Source organism: Zootoca vivipara, chromosome 6 (assembly GCF_965207765.1).
Source record: "Zootoca vivipara chromosome 6, rZooViv2.hap1.1, whole genome shotgun sequence".
NCBI lineage: Eukaryota > Metazoa > Chordata > Lepidosauria > Squamata > Lacertidae > Zootoca > Zootoca vivipara.
Window position 1 is genome coordinate 95,894,320 of NC_142589.1, and position 24,297 is coordinate 95,918,616.

At 48.6% G+C, this 24,297-nt stretch overlaps 1 protein-coding gene across 1 annotated transcript in view; it reads left to right on the forward strand.

The window, feature by feature from the left end:
• The window catches only part of IL12RB1 (interleukin 12 receptor subunit beta 1), a 30,721-nt gene extending 6,672 nt beyond the window's left edge, over window positions 1-24,049 (forward strand). The window contains exons 4-16 of the mRNA XM_088671373.1: window positions 8-192; window positions 548-693; window positions 3,819-3,867; window positions 6,490-6,600; window positions 11,010-11,092; window positions 11,196-11,412; window positions 13,695-13,883; window positions 16,100-16,219; window positions 19,011-19,163; window positions 20,494-20,637; window positions 20,874-20,970; window positions 22,991-23,078; window positions 23,649-24,049. Coding sequence (XP_088527499.1) covers window positions 8-192; window positions 548-693; window positions 3,819-3,867; window positions 6,490-6,600; window positions 11,010-11,092; window positions 11,196-11,412; window positions 13,695-13,883; window positions 16,100-16,219; window positions 19,011-19,163; window positions 20,494-20,637; window positions 20,874-20,970; window positions 22,991-23,078; window positions 23,649-23,921 — 1,855 coding nt within the window. The 3' untranslated portion in view covers window positions 23,922-24,049. The remainder of the gene's footprint in view (window positions 1-7; window positions 193-547; window positions 694-3,818; window positions 3,868-6,489; window positions 6,601-11,009; window positions 11,093-11,195; window positions 11,413-13,694; window positions 13,884-16,099; window positions 16,220-19,010; window positions 19,164-20,493; window positions 20,638-20,873; window positions 20,971-22,990; window positions 23,079-23,648) is intronic.
• Window positions 24,050-24,297: the final 248 nt, after the last annotated feature.

Sequence of the window (24,297 nt, forward strand, 5' to 3'; positions counted from 1 at the left end):
CCCGCAGGTACCCCGACCAAGAGCCTGGCAAAAGGCACACCACTATTGAGACCGGGAATGCCACCTCCCTGCTTTTGAATCGGACCCACGTCTACACCGAGTTGAATGTCACCGTCTGGGTGGAGAGCCAGGTTGGCAAAGACATTCCTCCTCTGCGGTCGAACAACCTGACCCTGGTGATCAACCAAGCCAGTAGGTTGGAAATGCGAAGGGGGGGTGGACTAGAAGACTCTGGAGGGCCCTCCCCAATCTACATTCCTATGATTCTATGAGTTGGGGACATATAGCCTGGAAAATAGGAGAGCCAAATTATCTCATGGAAGAGGGAACGAGCTTGTTTTCTGCAGCTCCTCCGGAGGGCAGGACTCGAACCCGTGACTTCGACCACCAAGAAAGGAGATTCTGGTTCCAGATTGGATGAGCGACAACGGGTTGAGATTTTGACATTGCAGGGGGTTGGACTAGATGACTCTAGGGGTCCCTTCCAACAATTGTGTGATTCTATGAGCTTTTCCTCCCAGCCTCAGCCTCCAACCTCTCATTGCAGTCAGGCTCGAAGCACCCAAAGACATTGAGTTTTCAAGGTCAAGAGGCCACATGACCCTAACGTGGCGCGAACCCCACAACTGCTGCGGTTCCTCCCGGGAGAATCAGTTCAGGATGCGGCCGGCAGCACATGTCAACTGGACTACAGTAAGTTGGCCATCGAGACCAGAAGCCAAGGAGAGGGTGTCTTCAAATTGGGGTTCAGGATAGAATAATAATAATATTATAATTATTTATACCCCGCCCATCTGGCTGAGTTTCCCCGGCCACTCTGGGCGGCTCCCAACAGAACATTAAAAACACGATGAAACATCAAATATTAGAAAGCTTCCCTCAACAGGGCTGCCTTCAGACGTCTTTTAAAAGACAAGTAGTTGTTTATTTCCTTGATATCTGACGGGAGGGCATTCCACAGGCCGGGCGCCACCACCGAGAAGGCCCTCTGCCTGGTTCCCTGTAACCTCGCTTCTCGCAGTGAGGAAACTGCCAGAAGGCCCTTGGGAGAGGGACCCCGGTATCCGGGGTGGAGACGCTCCTTCAGGGATACTGGGCTGAGGCCGTTTAGGGCTCTCAAGGTCAGTACCAACACTTTGAATTGTGCTCAGAAATGTTCCGGGGTGCCAATGTAGGTCTTTCAGGACTGGGGTTATATGGTCTCGGCGGCCACTCCCAGTCCCCAATCTAGCTGCCACATTCTGGATTAGTTGCAGTTTCCGGGTCACCTTCCAAGGCAGCCCCACATAGAACGCATTGCAGTAGTCTAAGCGGGAGATAACTAGAGCATGCACCACTCTGGCAAGACAGTCTGCGGGCAGGTAGGGTCTCATCCTGCGTACCAGATGGAGCTGATAGACAGCTGCCCTGGACACAGAATGGACCTGCGCCTCCATGGACAGCGGTGAGTCCAGAATGACCCCCAGGCTGCGCACCTGGTCCTTCGGGGGCACAGTTGCCCCATTCAGGACCAGGGAGTCCTCCACACCTGCCCGCCTCCTGTCCCCCACAAACAGTCCTTCTGTCTTGTCAGGATTCAACCTCAATCTGTTAGCCGCCATCCATCCTCCAACCGCCTCCAGGCACTCACACAGGACCTTCACCGCCTTCACTGGTTCTGATTTGAAAGAAAGGTAGAGCTGGGTGTCATCCGCATACTGATGTCCTTCAGGGGCACAGTTACCCCATTCAGGACCAGGGAGTCCTCCACACCTGCTCGCCCCCTGTCCCCCCAAAACAATACTACCCAAGGTAAGGATGAAATGGCTTCTCTCAGTCAGCACAGCAGGAGGCTAAACAAGCTCTAGCTTAGGGCCCCACTCTCTTGGGGGCCTCCAAAAAAATTAAAGGAAAAAAAACCTGGATGTACATTTCTAAAATATAACGTAAAAAACAAATAAAATAAAACCTACATCCAGCAACAGTGTTTTGTGTTGTGTCGGCTCCTAGGATGTAAGTCATGGGCCCCGCCTGCTAGCCTGCTCCCAAAAATATCCCTGGTTTGCTCCTTTCCGTATATAGGGTGCCTACATTCTGCATGGACCGGTTGCAGGGCAACATGCGCAAATGGATTTAGATCCCTATTAGGTCCATCAATTACCATATAGCAAATTCCTTCAGTAGCACCTTAAAGACCAACTAAGTTTTTATTTTGGTATGAGCTTTCGTGTGCATGCACACTTCTTCAGATACCAATCTTATCTGACGAAGTGTGCATGCACACGAAAGCTCATACCAAAATAAAAACTTAGTTGGTCTTTAAGGTGCTACTGAAGGAATTTTTTTATTTTGCTTCGACTCAGACCAACATGGCTACCTACCTGTAACTAACATATAGCATATATTCAGCACAAAAAACAGCAACAATTTGTTGTGCACAAAGGATGGCTGGACATAGAAAGGGCCCCATGACCTTCAGGAGCTGAGGGCCACATCAAACCTAAATCCGGTCCTGTTATCAGAGTCCTGGGTTTGTGCCCCTCGTTGGGCGAAAGATTCCTGCCCCGCAGCGGGTTGGGCTGGATGACCTGGGGGGTGTCCCTCCCCTCCCAACAGTTCTGCAATTCCACGATGGCAGAGCTCTGAGGAATCTGGAGTTGGCAGCCTCCGTTATGCCGCCCCCAAACAGCTGCTTTTAATCTCCCTGTTATGTAAAGGACAGGACACAAAGAGTGATGCAAACCCCTGGCCAGCTGTTTTGCAGCTGTTTCAAAATAAACATGGGGGGGGAATAAATAACCCACACTTGCAAACATCCGATGCCAGCTGGGGCTTCTGCAGAGCTGGGATTAGGGTGACAGGATCAAGGGGTTCCTAGCGGGAATTTAAACATGGACGCCCACATAAGTCTTATGCAAGCTTTCTGCATAAGATGCGGATAATAGAATCGTAGAGTCAGGAAGGGACACCGGGGGGTCATCCAGCTCAACCCGCTACCATGCAGGAATCTCAGATCTGGCGGTGTCCCGGTCTTGGTGGGCATTCAGGGTGCACACTCATCCTGTCCTGGGACTCGGGGGCTATAGCTCAGGGGTAGTACCTGCAGAGTCCTGAAAATAAGGAATTGCTGAGGCTGGCATAAGAAGCCCTTCCTATAATTTCAAAGGAAAAGGTCACCATTAATCCGGTTTAAATCGGTTCGTTGCAACGCTACCGCAGTCAGCCGTTTCTTAGGAAACGGCAAGGAATGTTGATTCCTTGGTTGTGAATGGAGTCTGACACTGTCTACTCGAAAGTCGCTGTTTCGATGGGGGGTGCTTTGATCCATTTCCGCAGTCGCGCAATCACTCAGTCCGTAGCTGAACTGGGTTCCACACAGTCACAGAAACAAAGGACCCAAAAAAGCCTCAAAAACAAAAACGCAAAATAAACGGCAAAGACAAAAGCGCCAAACTTAATCCGTTCCCAAAGTCCATTTGACTGTTGAAGCAAACGTCCACCGTCCTTTTCTAACTGTCTATCCGTGAATCCCAGAGCAGAGCAGAGTTCTGGTTTTGGTGGCGAATCCGTCGGCTGAAATGCAGGAGAAACTTCCTGGTGGAGAATAGGATTTCCGTATTTTCTGTGGAGAAATGTTGGAGGGGAGGGATTAGGGGGCAGCATGAGGTTACCAGACGCTCCCCGTTTCCCGAGGACAGTCCCCGGATTTACAAATCAGTCCCCATACAAAATCCATTGAAGTTGAAAAGTGTCCCTGGATTCATTGGAAAAAAAATCTGGTAACCTCTTAGGGCAGCGGGGACCCCGCCTTTCCTGAGCATCGTCTGTCTTGCTTTTAGGGGAACTGCGAAACTCGGGGGGAGCACACAGCCAGGGGGACCATCGCAGGTAAGATGTCTCCAGCGGGCAATTTGGACTCAAGGAAGTTTCTTCGTTTTATGTTGGGAGAGGCATGCCGTCTTATGGGGGGCCGTGGTTCAGTGGTTAGAGCGTTCGCTCGGCATGCAGCTTCCTATTTGAAACCCTGGCCAGCTGTTGCTGCCAGTCAGTGCAGGCAACGGTGGGCCTGGCCTGGAGGGCATCTCCTTGTTTGAATTTGCCTTTTGTTCAAAGCCTGAGGACTGGGACCTTGAGTTTCTCCAAATTGTGTTTTTTTTTTATCGATTTCCCAAATTTTACCAAATCAGCCACAGACTCAGACAGATTTAATACGTTTCCCCCCAAAAAACTGGTTTCCCGCACTCTGCTCTCAATGCGTCTAAGGTTTTTGTTTTATTGGTTTTACAAATACAAAGTGCAAATAAACACAAACTAGTAAAAACCTATCTGTCTAAAGAGATTATGCAAATCTCGAGACTTCCCCCCTTCCCCTCCGTGGGGTCCCATTTTAAATATCTACAATAGCATGTTCATCCGTATCAAACCATATTGTCCATAATAATTTTTACACTACACTACAAGTGAGTCAAAATCCTGCCATTGTTTCCATCTGCTTACACTGGTCTCCTAGATAATTTATAATTTCCCCCCATTCTTTTGTAAAGTTTATATCCTCTTGGTTTCTGATTTTTCTGGTCAGTTTTGCCATTTCGGTGTAGTCCATCAGCTTGGTTTGCCATTCCTCTCAGGTAGGGACTTTTATCTTCTTCCTAACCCTGGGCTAGTAACATCCAAACGGCTGTTGTACACAAAATGTCTTTTCTGCTCATTTGGTATGTCGGTACCTAGGGACCCAGGTGGCGCTGTGGGTTAAACCACAGAGATTAGGGCAGGCATCCCCAAACTGTGGCCCTCCAGATGTTTTGGCCTACAACTTCCATGATCCCTAGCTAACAGGACCAGTGGTCAGGGATGATGGGAATTGTAGTCCAAACCATCTGGAGGGCCAAAGTTTGGGGATGCCTGGCTTAGGGCTTGCCGATCAGAAGGTCGGCAGTTCGAATCCCTGCAACGGGGTGAGCTCCCGTTGCTCTGTCCCAGCTCCTGCCAACCTAGCAGTTCGAAAGCATGTCAAAGTGCAAGTAGATAAATAGATACTGCTCCGGCGGGAAGGTAAATGGCATTTCTGTGCGCTGCTCTGGTTCGCCAGAAGCAGCTTTGTCATGCTGGCCACATGATCCGGAAGCTGTCTGCGGACAAACGCCGGCTCCCTTGGCCTATAGAGCGAGATGAGCACCGCAACCCCAGAGTCGGACACGACTGGACCTGATGGTCAGGGGGCCCTTTACCTTTACCTAATAATGTAAAAAGGGACTCAGGTGGCGCTGTGGGCTAAACTACTAAGCCTAGGGTTTGCTGATCAGAAGGTCGGCGGTTCGAATCCCTGTGACGGGGTGAGCTCCCGTTGCTCGGTCCCAGCTCCTGCAAACCTAGCAGTTCGAAAGCACATCAAAATGCAAGTAGATAAATAGTTACTGCTATAGCGGGAAGGTAAACGGTGTTTCCATGTGCTGCTCTGGTTTGCCAGAAGCGGCTTTGTCATGCTGGCCACATGACCTGGAAGCTATATGCCGGCTCCCTCGGCCAATAATGCGAGATGAGCGCGCAACCCCAGAGTCGGTCACGACTGGACCTAATGGTCAGGGGTCCCTTTACCTTTACCTTTAATAATGTAAAAATGGTGAAAGTGTGGGCTCCACTTTTCTCGGTAACCGCTTGACCGATCCCCCTGAAATTTGGACACAACGATCCATGCCACTTCCCGAGTGTTTGCAGAACCTCGGACGCCTCACATCTCACACCTGCGCAGGTACAAGCCTGCTTTTCCACAAACTAAAACAGCGCCCTCAAGTGGCGTTATTCCCTCAGCTCCTCCTCCTACACCCCCTCCCTCCTCATGGAGTCTACCCACAAACCCCGCCTCCAAACTTCCTAACTTCAAATACCTCATGGTTCAGGACAGGATAACCCCAATCACAGGGATGACCTGGGGGGTGGGGGTGGAGGGAAGAGGGGACGGGATAACTAATAGATCGGAACAGGGTGGGGGGATTCACAGGGATACCCTGTTTAAACATAACACCTGTAAAACAGGGGGACTCTGAGGCTCAGGGGGATCTGAAAGGGGGGCTACTACCCTCCATTTCACAGACTGACACACAGCAACGCCTGCAGGGCCAGCTAGTCCCTAATAAAAATGCTTCTGGTTTCTTAACAAAGGTTATTTTAAGCATTTCCCCCCCCCCCCCCATTATATATCATCTCCCAGAAAGCTTTTATCACCTTACAGTTCCACCACATATGATGAAAGGTACCTTATTTTTCTTTACCTTTCCAGCAGGCATTTGAACGTTGGGCGAAGGAAATTTAAACACCGCTGGAAGGGTGGTTGTCGTTTTTGACAAAAAGCAAACCAACACCAGTGCAGTTTGCAAAAAAGACAAAACAGCAAACTTTCCCGGAATAACGCTGTCATTTAAAACGTACAAAGCGACTCCGGATTGTGCTCTGAATAAACAGCGATACGGTTTCCATTTGCGGCTTGACGTGGGTCTCTGACGCTTTCTCCAGTTAGGTGCCCCGTGGAAGGGAACGATCCGTACGATGTGCAAGTCCGATATCGGACCTCCAGCCAGTACAGCGAGTGGAGCGAGTGGAGCCAGCCTGCCATTGTTCCGGCCGGTGAGTTTGATGCTTCACCCAGCTGTTAAAAGAAAAACACCGCTCCTCTTTCCTTATGGGGTATCCAAGATCCCCTATAGAGTCCTTAGGTGGGTTCCCTGTCGGTAGGAGAAAATAACAGAGGCCAAGAAGACGACACAAAAGGAAAGAGGGATGAGGAGGGAAGAGGGAACCAAGCGAGCTCAGGCTCCAACTCTCCAACTTGTTGTTTCTACAATCTCCAGGTAGAATATCTGGTTAGACAATGTGAAGAAACATGAGGCTGGACTAGGCGGATCTTTCTGACGAGTTATTTAGGAAATAGAGGACATATTTGCATGTTCTTGTTATAAGAAAAAAAACCCTGCTCCTTTCCCCTTATGGGGCACCCAAGAACCCCTATAGCAGGGGTCAGCAAACTTTTTCAGCAGGAGGGCCGGTCCGCTGTCCCTCAGACCTTGTGGGGGGGGGGCGGACTATATTTTGAAAATAAAAATAAAAATGAACGAATTCCTACGCCCCACAAATAACCCAGAGACGCATTTTAAATAGAAGGACACATTCTACTCGTGTAAAAACACGCCGAGTCCTGGACTGTCCGCAGGCCGGATTTAGAAGGCGATTGGGACGGATCCGGCTCCCGGGGCTTAGTTTGCCTCCCCATGCCCTATAGAGTCCTTAAGTGGGTTCCCTATCGGTAGGAGGAAACAACAGAGGCCAAGCAGAGAATATTGAGAAGCAAAGCGGCTAGGAAGCCTGATCTTTATTCAAGGAACTGTTGCAACAGGGTCCCCAATCCCCACACGCAGGAGGGAGGAGAGGAACCCAGAACAAAGGTGTGCAAGCCCATATATTGTTGTTGAGTCGTTTAGTCATGTCCGACTCTTCGTGACCCCCTGGACCAGAGCACGCCAGGCACTCCTGTCTTCCACTGCCTCCCGCAGTTTGGTCAAAGTCATATATATAGACTTTTGAAATTGCCCACCCTGTAGCCCAAGGTAAAGGTAAAGGGTAAAGGGACCCCTGACCATTAGGTCCAGTCGTGACCGACTCTGGGGTTGCGCGCTCATCTCGCATTATTGGCCGAGGGAGCCGGCGTACAGCTTCCAGGTCATGTGGCCAGCATGACTGAGCCGCTTCTGGCAAACCAGAGCAGCACATGGAAACGCCGTTTACCTTCCCGCTGTAGCGGTTCCTATTTATCTACTTGCACTTTGACGTGCTTTCGAACTGCTCGGTTGGCAGGAGCTGGGACCGAGCAACGGGAGCTCACCCCGCCACAGGGATTCGAATCGCCGATCTTCTGATCAGCAAGCCCTAGGCTCAGTGGTTTAACCACAGCGCCACCTGGGCCACTTGGGTAGCCCAAGACCACCCCCCAAAACAGCAGGCATCCATCACAGGAGGAAAATCTGTCTGCCTGTCCTGTCTGCCAGGATACCTGATAATGGTCACTGACTGCATTACCTGGGCAGCCTGGCCGTCCTTTTGTGATGGTAAATACTTTAGTTCCTGAATCCAGGTCACAGGCTCACCCTATTCATACACAAATTTGCCCTTAAGACAGGATTTGCAAGTGAAAAGACAATGGGAAGACTTCCCCATTTGCAGAGGAATGTTTGAGGTCATTGGAAGAGTCAAAATGGCTTCAGGATTGCTCTCCCGTACTATTTCAGACACGTCCTATGTACAGTGCTTCCCCCCTCTAAAGAAAATGTTTAGGGGTACCCTTATATTGACTCGAGAAAAATCACCATTTTATAGTTCAAATCGGGAAAGATAAATACAGTAAATGGACAAAAGTACAAAGATTCACAAAATGTTTAGGGGTATGCGTCCCCCCAGGGAAAAAAAAGCACTGGTTATGTATGTGTTTGCCTTGTACATTTATGAACATTTATTTTATTTTATATTTGAGACCTTACCCAGCGCACAGTTAAACTGTGGGACTCACTGCTGCAGGATAGCCCCCCAAACAGGACCTGCTTTTTCCTCCTCTGTGGGTTTTTCTATCTACAGCTGGAGCTGCTAAGCACAGCAGCTCTGTTGTGCCTCCAATGTCGGAGCCGCTTAAATTTATTTTTATTGATTTGTTAAATATCTTCTCTTTTTTTTCTGCTATGGCAACCCAGAATGGGTTTCAGTATGCCTCTGAATAATGCCCCTTTCTGGGAATCGCAAGTGCTTGGGGTCTCCTCCTAAGACGGATCCAGCCTACCTCAGAATGAGCATTGGAAGGAAGGAGGCTGTCGCTGTCGCCTCCTGTTTATGGGGGGTTCGACTTTGGGGCATTTATATATAAGCTAAACTAGCTCTAGCGTAGGGCCCCACTGTCTTGGCAGCCCCCCCCCCCAAAATTAAAGGAAAAGAGAAACTGGATGTACATTTCCAAAATGTAAGATAAAAAAATAAATGAAATAAACCCTACATCCAACCACAGTGTTTTGTGTTGCGTCGGCTCCCAGGATGTAAATCACGGGCCCCGCCTGCTCCCTCAAATATCCCTGGTTTGCTCCTTTCTCTATATAGGGTGCCTACATTCTGCTTTATAATTATTAGTAGTTTGCATCATATATTTGCACCTCTTCTTGTTGTTGTTGTTTAGTCGTTTAGTCGTGTCCGACTCTTCGTGACCCCATGGACCAGAGCACGCCAGGCACTCCTGTCTTGCACTGCCTCCCGCAGTTTGGTCAAACTCATGTTCGTAGCTTCGAGAACACTGTCCAACCATCTTGTCCTCTGTCGTCCCCTTCTCCTAGTGCCCTCCATCTTTCCCAACATCAGGGTCTTTTCCAGGGAGTCTTCTCTTCTCATGAGGTGGCCAAAGTCTTGGAGCCTCAGCTTCACGATCTGTCCTTCCAGGGAGCACTCAGGGCTGATTTCCTTCAGAATGGAGAGGTTTGATCTTCTTGCAGTCCATGGGACTCTCAAGAGTCTCCTCCAGCACCATAATTCAAAAGCATCAATTCTTCGGCGATTAGCCTTCTTGATGGTCCAGCTCTCACTTCCATACATCACTACTGGGAATACCATAGCTTTAACTATACGGACCTTTGTCGGCAAGGTGATGTCTCTGCTTTTTAAGATGCTGCCTAGGTTTGTCATTGCTTTTCTCCCAAGAAGCAGGCGTCTTTTAATTTCGTGACTGCTGTCACCATCTGCAGTGATCAAGGAGCCCAAGAAGGTAAAATCTCTCACTGCCTCCATTTCTTCCCCTTCTATTTGCCAGGAGGTGATGGGACCGGTGGCCATGATCTTGGTTTTTTTGATGTTGAGCTTCAGACCATATTTTGCGCTCTCCTCTTTCACCCTCATTCAAAGGTTCTTTAATTCCTCCTCGCTTTCTGCCATCAAGGTTGTGTCATCTGCATATCTGAGGTTGTTGATATTTCTTCCGGCATAATAAGAGGTGAAATAATAAGAGGTGCAATCGATTGCAAGTTTCTAGAGACTAGATGATGTCACCATTGCTGATTGTTAATGGTTTTTCCAAAGGAACTTTTGTTCTTGCCCAGTGCCAATGTGTTTGCATTATTCAGTTTGTGATGAATCAAAAATCATTTTTAAGTTAGAGCAGGGGTCAGCAAACTTTTTCAGCAGGGGGCCGGTCCACTGTCCCTCAGACCTTGTGGGGGGCTGGACTATATTTTTGGGGGGAAATATGAACAAATTCCTATACCCCACAAATAACCCAGAGATGCATTTTAAATAAAAGGACACATTCTACTCATGTAAAAACATGCTGATTCCTGGACTGTCCGCGGGCCGGATTTAGAAGCCGATTGGGCCGCATCCGACCCCCGGGGCTTAGTTTGGGAACCCCTGAGTTAGAGCTTCGTAATTATTTCACTGTTAATATACTTCCTAATTGTATTTCACTATTAATAGACTTCTCCTCTTCAACAATGACTTTGATAAAATATTTGGTATCTGACGAAGTGTGCATGCACACGAAAGCTCATACCAAAATAAAAACTTAGTTGGTCTTTAAGGTGCTACTGAAGGATTTTTTTTATTTTACTTTGATAAAATAGTTACAGGTAGGTAGCCCTGTTGGTCTGAGTCGAAGCAAAATAAAAAAATTCCTTCAATAGCACCCTAAAGACCAACTATGTTTTTATTTTGGTATGAGCTTTTGTGTGCATGCACACAAAGGATTTTTTTTATTTTGCTTTGATAAAATACATCTTTTGTTTTGTGCAAATGGCTTGAGATACCTATTAGGTCCGTCAATGACCATATAGCATATATTCAACATCAAAAAAGACCAGGGACCATTTATGGTGGACAAAAGACAGCAGGACATAGAAAGGGCCCCATGACCTTCAGGAGCTGAGGGCCGCATCAAACCTCAACCTGGCCCTAGGTAGCAGCCAGGGAGCCCAGAAGTGTGGGGCGAGTGGCAACGGGATGTGTTTTGCCTCTTCCAGAAATCCTCAGGGGCCCAGAACTCCATTGCAGCGCAGAGCCCCTCGGGGAAGACGGCCAGAGGAGGGTGACCTTGGAATGGGAGGTAGGTCTGTTTTCCATCCTGCGTCTCCAGCCCACCCCGCAGGGACGTTGTGGCAAAGGAAATGCCATGACTTGCAAGAATGACTCTCCTCGCTCTGTTGCAGAAGCCCAGCTGGGAGCAAGGGAAGGTGAGCTACAACTTGACGTTTGCCCTGCTTCCCTGCCTCTGCTTGGACGAAGCGAAGACTGAATTGGTCGGGAACAGGACTTCTTTCCAAGCCTTTCTGTCGGGGGCCGAGTACAACATCTCCCTGCAAGCCGGCAACAGGGTCAGCCGTCCCCCGGTCTCCTTTTGCAGGCTCCCGGCGGAGCAAGAGGCAGGTTGGTCCCCGAACCCAGAGGGCTACTGTGTGCAGCTCCCAAAGCGGTCGGCACGCAAGGAGAAAGGAACAGGGAGGGATGAGGAAAGCAGCAAACCCAGCTGCCCATTCTTAAACCCCACAGGGGGGCATGGGGTATCCCTAGAGGGTGCCACTGGTCCGAGTCCATCAGTTTTGAATAAATGTGCAATTAATTAATCGTCCCTTATCTACACCACTGCCCTTCTTTTATTATTATTAATTTTTATTAGGTTTTTAACAAATTTACTTGGCATGCAATATATCATTCACTTATATTTTTCTTTTTGGATTTGCCACCTCTCTTGCACTAATGTTTTTTTGTCCTTTTCCTTAATTGCTGCATTTTCCTTGTTCCTTAACTCCATCCTAACATCATTTCTGTTTTTCCTCCACTGCTCGTATTTATCTTCTTGATCATGCAAACCACAATTCTGAATAATGCTTAAAAAAAAAATAGGGTAGGGGGGCTGGAGGTGGGTTTAATGAGCAGGCAGCGACGCCGCCCCGAAAAAATGGGAACTTCTGATCCAGTCTCCTGTTTTGTGCGGATCATTGTTATCGCTTAATGATTCATAATATAATTCTTATCCGGAATGAAACGGAACCATAGAAATAATTTCCCACTGGGAACCTCTGTGTCCCCCTTTAAGGCAACATCTGCTAAAATTAAGGGATCTCTCCTAGAACTTGCCCAGTGATTGAATCCGACAGCTGTCACTCTTTGCTTCACGGCGGATGGAATTGCAGAGGCAAAAGCTTCGGCCAGCAAAATGGGGATTGCGGTCAACTGGCAGCCGACTCTGCCCGTGTTCCCAAATGTCCCCAATGCCAGGGTTGCGGGAGGTCAGGATCTGACCCATGGCCACCGCCGTCATCCCTGACCATTGGCATGACTCGGGGGCATCTGGCCAGCTGCAAGAGCAAACTACCTCCATTCCTAGGCTTCTATGGGTTTTTCAGTCCCTGTGAGAGAGCAGGATGCTGGGCTGGCCTGATCCAGCTGCCAGCTCTTCTTATGTTCTGACAGAACCTCCAGCTGCAGGAGCAGTCTACCTCGATTCCTAGGTTTCTATGAGTATTTGGCTCCTGTGAGAGGGCAGATTGCTGGTCTGACCCAGCTGCCGGCCTTTTCTTAATTTCTTATATCTTTACTGTTTTGCTTTCCTATTCCGGGAGCCAGACCCAGAAGGAAGAACCGCCTCCTGTCGTCTGGTTCCTCTGCCTATTTCTGACCCCGACTCAGGGCACCATCCTCTCCCCCATCCTTTTTAACATCTACATGCAGCCGCTGGGAGAGATCATCAGGGGGTTTGGGCTGGGTGTCCATCAGTATGCGGATGATACCCAGCTCTACCTCTCTTTCAAATCAGAACCAGTGAAGGCGGTGAAGGTCCTGTGTGAGTGTCTGGAGGTGGTTGAAGGATGGATGGTGTTTAATGGATTGAGGTTGAATCCTGACAAGACAGAAGTACTGTTCGTGGGGGACAGGAGGCGGGCAGGTGTGGAGGACTCCCTGGTCCTGAATGGGGTAACTGTGCCCTTGAAGGACCAGGTGCGCAGCCTGGCAGTCATTTTGGACTCACTGTTGTTCATGGAGGCGCAGGTCAATTCTGTGTCCAGGGCAGCTGTCTCCCAGCTCCATCTGGTAAGCAGAATGAGACCCTCCCTGCCCGCAGACTGTCTGGCCAGAGCGGTGCATGCTCTGGTTATCTCCTGCTTGGGCTACTGCCTTTGAAGGCGACCCAGAAACTGCAACTAATCCAGAATGCGGCAGCTAGAGGGGGGACTGGGAGCGGCCGCCGAGACCACATAACACCAGTCCTGAAAGACCCACATTGGCTCCCAGGATGTTTCCGAGCACAATTCAAAGGGTTGGCGCTGACCTTGAAAGCCCTAAACGGCCCAGTAGACCTCAAGGGGCATCTCCACCCCGGACACCGGGGTCCCTCTCCTGAGGGCCTTCTGGAGGTTCCCTCCCTGTGAGAAGTGAGGTTACAGGGAATTGGGCAGAGGGCCTTCTTCGTGGTGGCACCTGCCCTGTGCAACGCCCTCCCATCAGATGTCAAGGAACTAAACAACTACCTGACTTTTAGAAGATATCTGAAGGCAGCCCTCTTTAGGGAGGTTTTTTAATGTTTGATGTTTTATCGTGTTTTTAATGTTCTGTTGGGAGCCACCCAGAGTGGCTGGGGAAACCCAGACAGATGGGTCATGTATAAGTAATAAATTATTATTAATATTATTATATTATTCTGACCCCAGTAGGTCCCACCTTCCAGGAGGTCATCCAATCTGGCAGGGGCTTCTCAGTGACGTGGGGGACAAAGCATGAGGTCATCTGCCTCGAAAAGGACCCGGGAATGTCCTGCGAGGACAAAGACATGCAAGAGCTCAATGAGACCAGCTGGTCAGGCAGGTTCTTTTCCATGGGTCTCTCGTTTATGTTTCTTTTTAAAAAATAAGAATAGATAAACCCCCACATAAACTCTCAAAGCCACAAACGCGTTTTGTCAGGTGTAAAAATCGATCTGAATGACGCTGCCAGGGGGCGGGGTGGGGGGGTGGGGTTGGATGGATGAGCAAAGAAGGGGAGGGAGGCTAGGTACGCCTTTCTTTTTCTTTAATGGAGTTCCTGCTCCATGCTTAGTAGGGTATTTGTTTAGCAGAATCAATATACTTTTTCAATGTACGGGAGGTGGAAATGCCCTCTCAGCTGTTTATATAAAATATAAAAGCGAATGTTAAAATGATCGCTGAAAAGGCAGGAGTTTAAAACAAGCAGAAATCTGAACTTTAAAAAAAAATTAACAAATATATACATGCATCAAAAAACCATTCAAGATCCAAATATCAAGATTACTCTGAATCTCCTGACTTCCCCCCCCCCATCCCTTCCATGAGTCCTAATGGTAATATTTACAACTGCCTGTCAATAATTTATCCAAATTATTATCCTTCTAAATTTTCCGCTCGTTTACAAGTGTGGTTAAAATCCGGCTAATGTTTCAACCTGTGGTCTCGTAAATAAATTAATCAACTGTTCCCGTTCCCTCTTAAAGTTCTCGTCTTCTTGGTTTCTGAGCTTCCCAGTTAATTTTGCCACGGAAAGCTGAACTTCTAAGCAACGAGCAGCCGTTCGCAGCCAGTGTTCAGATTAAAAGGCATGTCTGTTTCACGTGTCTGAACAGGTGAAATTTTAAAAAAAGGGTTCATGTACAGTATAAAAAGCCAGCCAACCCCGGTTTTTCTTTTTGCAATGCGCCAGAATAAATGTGTTTTGTAAAATGAGCTGACTCCGTCGGAAGATGTCAACATCACGGAGAAATTGAGGGGAACTGATTACCAGGAAGCTCTGCAAAGGTAGTGCAATGACCCTGCTGATTCTCCTAAATGGATTATTATGGGATGCTGCTCATAACTAGACCGGACAGCTGCGGGGATTAAGAGCTTGGCAGCTGGCATCCTTGGGCTCTGATTCTGCAGGACAGACTCCCCTAAGAGGAAAGGTTGCAGCATTTGGGGATGTTGTTGTTGTTAGGTATTTAAATCATTTATTAGTTTTCTAATACAAACAGCCAATTATAATGTTCCAAATACAACATTCCAATTAAAAACAATAAACTAAAAGAAGAAGAAGAAGAAGAACCAAATTGCAATCCAAATTGTTAATTATTATATTTTTCCGGACTCCCCATAGTCTGGACCTCTGAAGCACATTTCCGCTGGGAAACATGTTTTCCTGTTCCCCACATTCCTATCTTATCACTTTAAAGTTCTCTGTCCCCAGCTCTGCGATTCTCAATCATGACCAAAATCATATATCCTTACATCCATCGAGCACAGCTTTATTTAAGGGGATGTTGTTGTTGTTGTTATTATTATTATTATTATTATTATTATTACCGTGGTCCCTGTTGTGTATTGGGTCTTCAGTGATTTCAGCTCAGTGCAAATAAGAAACAGGAGGCAAGGATCTGGTCCAACATCTCTTTACTTCAAAGAACAAGTAAGAGCCAGAATACTGGGAATGGGGAAAACTAGGGCTTATATAGTAACAGAGAACTACCAGGGAAAAGATACATTTTGGTGGGAACCAATGGCAAGGATTCCCTCCAGCGGAAACCAATCCGGCAGTGGATCCAAATCCTGCACTCTGAACCAGCAAATGATATACGTTCCCGCTGGAACTTATGCATTCAAATAAACTCTGCAATACAATACAATAAACTCTATACTGTATATTATATTACAATACATACTTGGCTGTGCTATTACATTAATACACAACAGTCCCTTGGGAACTTAATCCGTTCCAGAAGTCCGTTCGAAAACCAGAGCGTTCCAAAACCGAGGCACGTTTTCCCATAGAAAGTCATGCAAAACGGATCAATCCGTTCCAGACTTTTAAAAACAACCCCTAAAACGGCCAGTGAACTTGAATTCTACTATCTAACGAGACCGTTGATCCATAAAATGAAAGCAACAAAATCAATGTGCTGTAATATAAAATAAGTAAGACAGTATTGTAGATGATAAAAATGAAAATTAGTGTTTCTTTTCTTTCCTGCACGGATGATAGTCCTTGTTTGGGTGGGGGGCTTTTATCCATTTCCGCAGTTGCACAAGGCTCTCCCGATATTCTCCGCGGCCTCCGAATCCCTGACTGTGTCCTCCTTTTTCAGGGGTCCTGGAGCCCGACATCTGCACCCGCCTGGCTGTCCACAGGTGGGACCCGGAGAAGGACACCTGGTGGACTCTTGGCCTCGCCCGCCTCTTCCACAGGAGAGGTGCGTCTCTCTGCTTTGCCTCAGGCTCCTAGTCCAGCGTTTCTCAACCGCTGTTCCGCGGCACACTAGTGTGCCGCGAGATGCTGGCTGGTGTGCCGCAACGTGCGGCGACGAGAAGGGCGATTTGCATTGTCACGTGCCTGGCGGCCGCCAATACACAACACTTACCCGCCGGAAAGCAATATTTGGCAAGTGTTTCTTACAGTCATAATTATAATATAGGGCGGCACAGAGTTAAATTTTTTAACTTTTTTAATGGTGGTGTGCCTCGTGATTTTTTTCACGGAACAAGTGTGCCGTGGCCCAAAAAAGGTTGAGAAACACTGTCCTAGTCCATGGTTACCAGATTTTTTCCGACAAATCCAGGGACCCTTTTCCCTTTTCCTTTTTGAAGCTGAGTAGCAACAGGGAGTCAGTAGTGCGGACGGCGAGGCAAAAGACCCTGGGCCCAAGCAGACATGCAGAATGTATAAAGGTGTATAAAGGTGCAAAACCCTTCTTTCGCACCCTGGGAAACATACAGGTGAAATTAGAATATCGTCGAAAAGTGCATTTATTTCAGCAATGCAACTTATTATTTTTTTATTTTTATTTTAGTTTTTACAAATGCTTTCTTTTGGAAATTCCACAGTAATAAAACAGATGGTTACAATAACGCAAAAAAATAAACAAAAATAAACATCACTATGACATTTCATTCGTTCCATTCCATTTATAATTGACCCGCCTAACGACAAATAATTGCAACAAATAAAGGCTTGCCATATCTTGCTTTGCATGTCATGCATCTATCTCATATGTTGGTTTCACCTTTTAAATGGTGTTACTGAAATAAATGCACTTTTCGATGAAATACAGGTGAAACTCGGGAAAATTAGAATATGTGCAGAGTTTTTTAAAAGCTAGGCAACGGCGTGCCGCCTGCCCGCAACTCCTGAGCCTCCCTCAATCTCCTGCCCCCTTCCCCCTTTGTTTTGACGGGGGGGGGAGTTGCGGGCGGGTGGCACAATTTTTTAAAAACCCTGCACATTTATGTTTCACAGGATGCAAAAGAAGGGCTTTGAACCTTGCCTGGCAAGGAAACCGCGTGCCTTGCGCCCCTCCTGGGCAACGGCCACTCGCCCGCAACTCCCGAGCCTCCCCAGATCTGTCAAAACAAAGGGGGAAGGGGGCAGGAGAGATCTGTTCCCCCTTGGCAGTGGTGGCGGCAGCGGACGGCGAGCAGCTCCTGAAGCCAGCCAGAGCCAACTGCGATAACAGGATGGCTCCGGGCTGCTGAGGCTGCCGCTGCCACATTTTCCGGGGTCAGATTTGCAAATCCGGGGACTATCCCCGGAAACCAGGGACATCTGGTAACCCTCTCCAGGACCTCGTCCTCATGGCGCAGAGCCCTCCCTCCCCAGGATGTGCAAAATATGGGTTCCTTTCCGCCCCTTGTTTCCCTGCGAGAAACGGGAAAAGATCCTGCCATTTATTTTTCTCCTGCTTGAAAATATCTATCTATCTATCTTTTAAACATCTTTATTGAAAGTTCAAAACTGTGTATTTTACAAGGTTGTACTTAGCCAGATCTTAACCTATTATGAGGAACCTATTATGCCTTATGAGGAACGGCTTAGGGAGCTGGGTATGTTTAGCCTGGAGAAGAGAAGGTTAAGGGGTGATATGATAGCCATGTTCAAACATATAAAAGGATGTCATATAGAGGAGGGAGAAAGGTTGTTTTCTGCTGCTCCAGAGAAGTGGACACGGAGCAATGGATTCAAACTTCAAGAAAGAAGATTCCACCTCAACATTAGGAAGAACTTCCTGACAGTAAGAGCTGTTCGGCAGTGGAATTTGCTGCCAAGGAGTGTGGTGGAGTCTCCTTCTCTGGAGGTCTTTAAGCAGAGGCTTGACAGGCATATGTCAGGAATGCTTTGATGGTGTTTCCTGCTTGGCAGGGGGTTGGACTGGATGGCCCTTGGGGTCTCTTCCAACTCTACGATTCTATGGTATATTTGGATTCCAAGTATCGCTGAATTTGCCCCATGGCAAGTCTGCGTTTATATGCAATTTGTTCCTCCCCCCCCCCCTCCAAAAAGCTTTATTGGTGTTAAAAAGATGTGACAGACAAATATATATACAATCAAAACAGAAATACAAAAAGAAAATCACATTGTTGGTTCACTGTCCATTCTTCTCAAATTCCCGCCACCCTATCCTGTATTTACTGCTTCTTTAATTTGGTGCATTTTCTCTGCAATCACCATTAATATCCCCTCTTATAATTATTACCCATCGTATCACAGAAGTCATGCAAATCCTGCCGCTGACTTTGTGTTGGTACAATAAACTTTTAAATATTTTCTTATACATATCCCATTTTTGAATAAGCGTTAGTTCAGTATTACCTCCCAACTTGCCTTTTTTTTTTGCCAGCTCTGCGAACTCCCACAATTTGTTCCTGAGTTTGCGAGTTTGTATAAGTCTTCACTGCAATTGTAGAAGGGGAGCCTCATTTTTATTTCTTCCGATGCATCAGAATCGGTCTTTTGGCCGTGGTCAGGGTGCGGAGAGTCCACAGGGAACTATTGTATTTTAATATTTTGTTGGAAGCCGCCCAGAGTGGCTGGGGAAACGCAGCCAGATGGGCGGGGTAATAATAATAATAATAATAATAATAATAATAATAATAATAATAATAATAATAATTGTATTGTCATTTTGTAAGAGGTTCCATGTGCTGGGATCCTGCCATCTTTATCCCACCCTTCCCTGAGTCCCTCTTCCCTTTCCCCCTCTCTTTTAGTGTCTTCCGGATACCCTGTGCGCCTGGATGTCACCCCAACGCCCACCTCCGCCGACATCTCCTGGGACCCCCCTGCCCTCCTCGCCGGCTGCCCCGGAGCACTCCAGAAATACGTCCTCTGCTGGCTTGACGAGCGAGGCGAGGAGATTGCCAGTGAGTTTGGTCACAGCGGGAGACCTGGGTGCAAAACATGCGCAGTGCGCGTAGAGCACTGCTGAGCCACGAGATCGGGGGTGCCCAAAGTGGGTGGCAGAGGGGGTGGGGTAAGAGGCAAAGGGGTGCCATCTGTCATGGGTACTTTGATTCCTGCATTGCAGGGGGTTGGGATGGATGACCCCGCGGGGTTCCTTCCAACTCTCCGATTCCAGGCGTGTAAACCAGACTTTGGATCAAGTTCACCTGTTTGGTTGCACTGATTACACCCAATCGTTTTAACTGTTGTTGTTTTTTGTTGTTAAATAATTTTTATTAAAATCCAATATGCGCCATATTATATCAGCGCCAAATAGCAACCCATTCAAATACAAATCTATTACATAGCCAATTATTATAAATTTTCCCTTTCATTCTGCCTCCATACTGTTGCAAAAAACCAAATGCAACTCGTTCTCGATAGAATCCCTTATGCAATCTCCCTGGTCCTGAATGGGATAACCCTAACCCTAACCCTAACCCTAACCCTAACCCTAACCCTAACCCGAAGGACCAGGTGTGCAGCCAGCCTGGGAGTCATTCTGGACTCAAAGCTGTCCATGGAGGCGCAGGTTAATTCTGTATCCAGGGCAGCTGTTTATCAGCTCCATCTGGTACGCAGGATGAGACCCTACCTGCCCGCGGACTGTCCCGCCAGAGTGGTGCATGCTCTAGTTATCTCTCGCTTGGACTACTGCAATGCGCTCTATGTGGGGCTACCTTGGAAGGTGACCCGGAAACTACAACTAACCCAGAATGCGGCAGCTAGACTGGTGACTGGGAGTGGCCGCCGAGACCACATAAAACCGGTCTTGAAAGATCTACATTGGCTCCCAGGACGTTTCCGAGCACAATTCAAAGTGTTGGTGCTGACCTCAAAGGTCCAGGATACCTGAAGGAGCGTCTCCACCTCCATCGTTCTGCCCAGACACTGAGGTCCAGCTCCGAAGGTCTTCTGGCGGTTCCCTCACTGCGAGAAGCCAAGTTGCAGGGTACTAGCCAGAGGGCCTTCTCGGTGGTGGCACCCGCCCTGTGGAATGCCCTCCCAGCAGATGTCAAAGAGAAAAACATCTGCCAGACTTTTAGAAGACATCTGAAGGCAGCCCTGTTTAGGAAAGCTTTTAATGTTTAACCGACCAAGATATTTTAATATTTTGTTGGAAGCCGCCCAGAGGGGCTGGGGAAACCCAGCCAGATGGGCGGGGTATAAATAATAAATTATTATTATTATTATTATTATTATTATTATTATTACTACTACTATATAAACCATTATTTTCATCCCCCATAGCTTACGAGCTCAACGCTTCCGAGACCCGCTTTACCATCTCAGACCTGCAGCCCAACACCACTTACAGGGTCGGAGTCGGGGTTTTGACCGCCGGGAGCGAGGGCCGCTGCCGAGACTTCATCCCCGTTCGAACCCGCCCCGCAGGTGCGGCTCGTCACTGCAACCCCCCTGTGAAATGTCTCCTCTTTGGGTGCCAGCAGTAGAATGTCCCATTCTTCTTCTTCTTCCTCCTCCTCCTTCCTGCTCTTCCTTCCCTAACCCTAAACTCAAGGCCAAGGGTTCAAGAAAAAGAGGGATGAGATAGATGACCACCTGGGTTCCCTTCCTAGGATTCTGTGGGGTTTTTTAAAAAAATAATTCCTCCTCTGCCTCTCCGCCAGATTCCAAGAAGACGACTCTGACGCTCAGCTTCCTCCTCCTGGGTCTCGTCGGAGGGGTCCTCATTGCCGCCAGCGCTGTCCACATTTGCAAAAAGAGGTGGGGGTGCAGGAATAGCTCAAAAACCACATTGGTGGGGGGGGCGCTTTGCCAGCAAGATAGGCACTGCATGTATTTTCCCCAGCTTCCAAATCTCCCCAGATCAGGGGTGCTTAAAAGCTGCACCGCGATTTCAAAAAATAGAATTTTAGTTCCATTAATGAAATCTGGCTTTTATATAGGGGTGTGTGTGTGTTAAATACAGCAGATGGACAAAATGGCAAATATTTGCTAAATGTTTAGGGGTGTGCGTACCCCTGCGTACCCCCCCCCCCCCCGGAAAAAAAAGCACAGGTAAGATGTGAGTGAAATTGCTCTGCAATCAGGGGGGAAATCCCGTTGCGGTAATGTTAATATTTTCCGTTCTTCTTATTGTTTAGCGTTTGCAGAAATTAAAATCCTGGGGGTTTTCCCTACAGCAGTTTCTGTGCTTCGCTGCCAGGCAAGAGGCTTAACAAGCCCCTGAAATAAAAGCAGATTTGAATCCCTCACGACCCCCCCAAAAAAGCATATTTCTAAGACGCCTCGCTGAAGGAATTTGAATGGGGGAAAAAGTCTTGCCCCCTAAAATGACACACCCTGGCGCAGCAGGGGGGGGCACAGCCCTGCTGCCCACTGTTCCTAAGCCCAGGGGGTTGGCACCACCTCTGCATATAGGCAAGCCGGCCTGTTTCAGCTTTGCTGTTAAACTGCGGAACTCCCTGCCACAGGGGGCAAGGTGGCGGCCTCCAACCCTGGATGGCTTTAAAAGAGGATCAGGCCAATTCGTGGAGGAGGGAAAGACTAGGGCTGACTATTATAGGCAGTATGGCTGTGTGTTCTCCCTCCTCCGTCGGAGGCAGTAAACGCTTCCGAATCCTAGTTGCCGGGAAATGGAGAGTGTCGCTCCGGTGTTCGAATCCTGCATGCCAGTTTCCTGAAACGGTTGGAATATTGCCAATGCAATTCTGGGCTGCATCAATAGGAGTATAGCATCTAGATCAAGAGAAGTAATAGTACCACTGTATTCTGCTCTGGTCAGACCTCACCTGGAGTACTGTGTCCAGTTCTGGGCACCACAGTTCAAGAAGGAGACTGACAAGCTGGAACGTGTCCAGAAGAGGGCAACCAAAATGGTCAAAGGCCTGGAAACGATGCCTTATGAGGAACGGCTTAGGGAGCTGGGTATGTTTAGCCTGGAGAAGAGAAGGTGAAGGGGTGATATGATAGCCATGTTCAAACATATAAAAGGATGTCATATAGAGGAGGGGGAAAGGTTGTTTTCTGCTGCTCCAGAGAAGCGGACACGGAGCAATGGATTCAAACTACAAGAAAGAAGATTCCACCTCAACATTAGGAAGAACTTCCTGACAGTAAGAGCTGTTCGGCAGTGGAATTTGCTGCCAAGGAGTGTGGTGGAGTCTCCTTCTTTGGAGGTCTTTAAGCAGAGGCTTGACAGCCATCTGTCAGGAATGCTTTGATGGTGTTTCCTGCTTGGCAGGGGGTTGGACTGGATGGCCCTTGTGGTCTCTTCCAACTCTATGATTCTATGATTCCAAGAATAAACGGGTCCCCTTTGGTTATTCTTACATCCTGATGGAGCCTCCAGCTCCAGGCGCGGTCTATCTCAACCCCTAGGTTCTTCTCGGTAGTGGCGCCCGCCCTGTGGAAAGCCCTCCCATCAGATGTCAAAAAGAAAAACAGCTACCAGATTTTTAGAAGACATCTGAAGGCAGCCCTGTTTAGGGAGGCTTTTAATGTTTAATAGATTACTGTATTTTATTTTTCTGTTGGAAGCCGCCCAGAGTGGGCAGGGTATAAATAAATAATTATTATTATTATTATTATTATTATAATTAATTTATTTGGGGCCATTGAGAAGGCAGAGGGCTGGACTAGATGTGCCCCATGTGGCCTGATTCAGAAAGCTCTCCTTCAGTCCTTATGCGAAATCCAGAACGCAGGGCTCTGCTTTCCCACCTCTTCTGCAATAGGCAAAGCTACAAACAAATCTTTTTATTCCTTTTCCCCCACCCCCCAGTAGGGTGAAGGAAGTTCTGTGCCCCCCCTTGCCAGACCCGGCCGACACGGAAGCTGTTAAGATCCTCGCCAGATCGGAGCTGGGGCAGGTGAGTCTCCGAGAAATGGGAGCAATCGGCCGCTTCAGGTCCAACTGCACCATCTCTTGAGAGGATGGAATGGGCAGGAGAGCTCTTGATGGCTGAGACTCTAGGATGAGACGCCCGCCTGGGGACAGGGGTGCGAGAAACAGCTGCGGGCAAGGGGCATTGCAAGGGGTGTCATGCCTAGCAGGGTTGACAAAATCCCCCCCCCCGGGCGGATCGTCGTGGCGGTTCTCGCACCCCTGGCATGCGGATTTTCACGATTGGCGTGATCATCGTCATGAAAACTCACCCGCTGGTCAGGCAAATCTGCTCGGTGATCAGCTTGGCACCCCCCGGCAGTTTGCACCTCCCGACGCTCACATCCCTGGCGGGCGGCTTTATGGGATTGGCATGATCGCCATCGTGAAATCCGATCACGCAATTTGTGTGATCGTAGGTCGGATTTGCTCAACTCTGGTCAATGTGGTGGATGAAAAAAAAATTGCACCGGGTACCCCCTGACCTTGCTACGCCTTTGGGCACCGGTGCAATTTACAGCCAGCTCACTCTGAACCCCGCCCTTCTTCTCCCCAGGTGGACCCACGGCAGGGCTTCATGCAGCCCCTGGAGCCCAGCAGCCCCACGGAACCCCTCACCCTCGAACCCAGGTCTCCGTGCAAAGAGGACCCGGCCGCCGGCACTGCAGCGGACTTTCCGGCCCTCGCCAACCCCGCCGAAGAGACCCTCTTGCCCAAGGAGGACCAGCCGGGCTCGGGCGACCTCCTGCCCTCTGAGTACAAGGGCCAGGGGTTCCTGAGCCCCATGGAGGATGACCGGCAAGGGAGGGCGACCGGACGTCTCCAATGAGGAGGCTGCCGGCAGCTGCTTGCTGGTCCCCCCGAAATGGTGCAGTCGATGCCGCCAGCAGCGCTCTGGGGCAAGATGGCGTTAGGGGGCAAAGGGAATGGGCTGTTCTTCATTGGTTCCCAAGCCCCCGATGTCCTGGGGGGCAGAAAACGAGGGAAGCGCTTTGGGGAAGGTTTGCGGCAAGCAGGAAGGGAGGGACACCGAGAGGCAAGGGGGTGGCCAAAATCAAGGATTTTGACCCGGTTTTGCTATCATGAGAAAATGCCCTCCGGTCAGTTGCCAGAGGCAACGGTGTCATAGTGGTTAGAGCAGGGTTGTTTTGGGGGGGGGATCAAAGGAGGAAGGTGGGGAGAATTCTGCCTGCCAACTTTTGGAG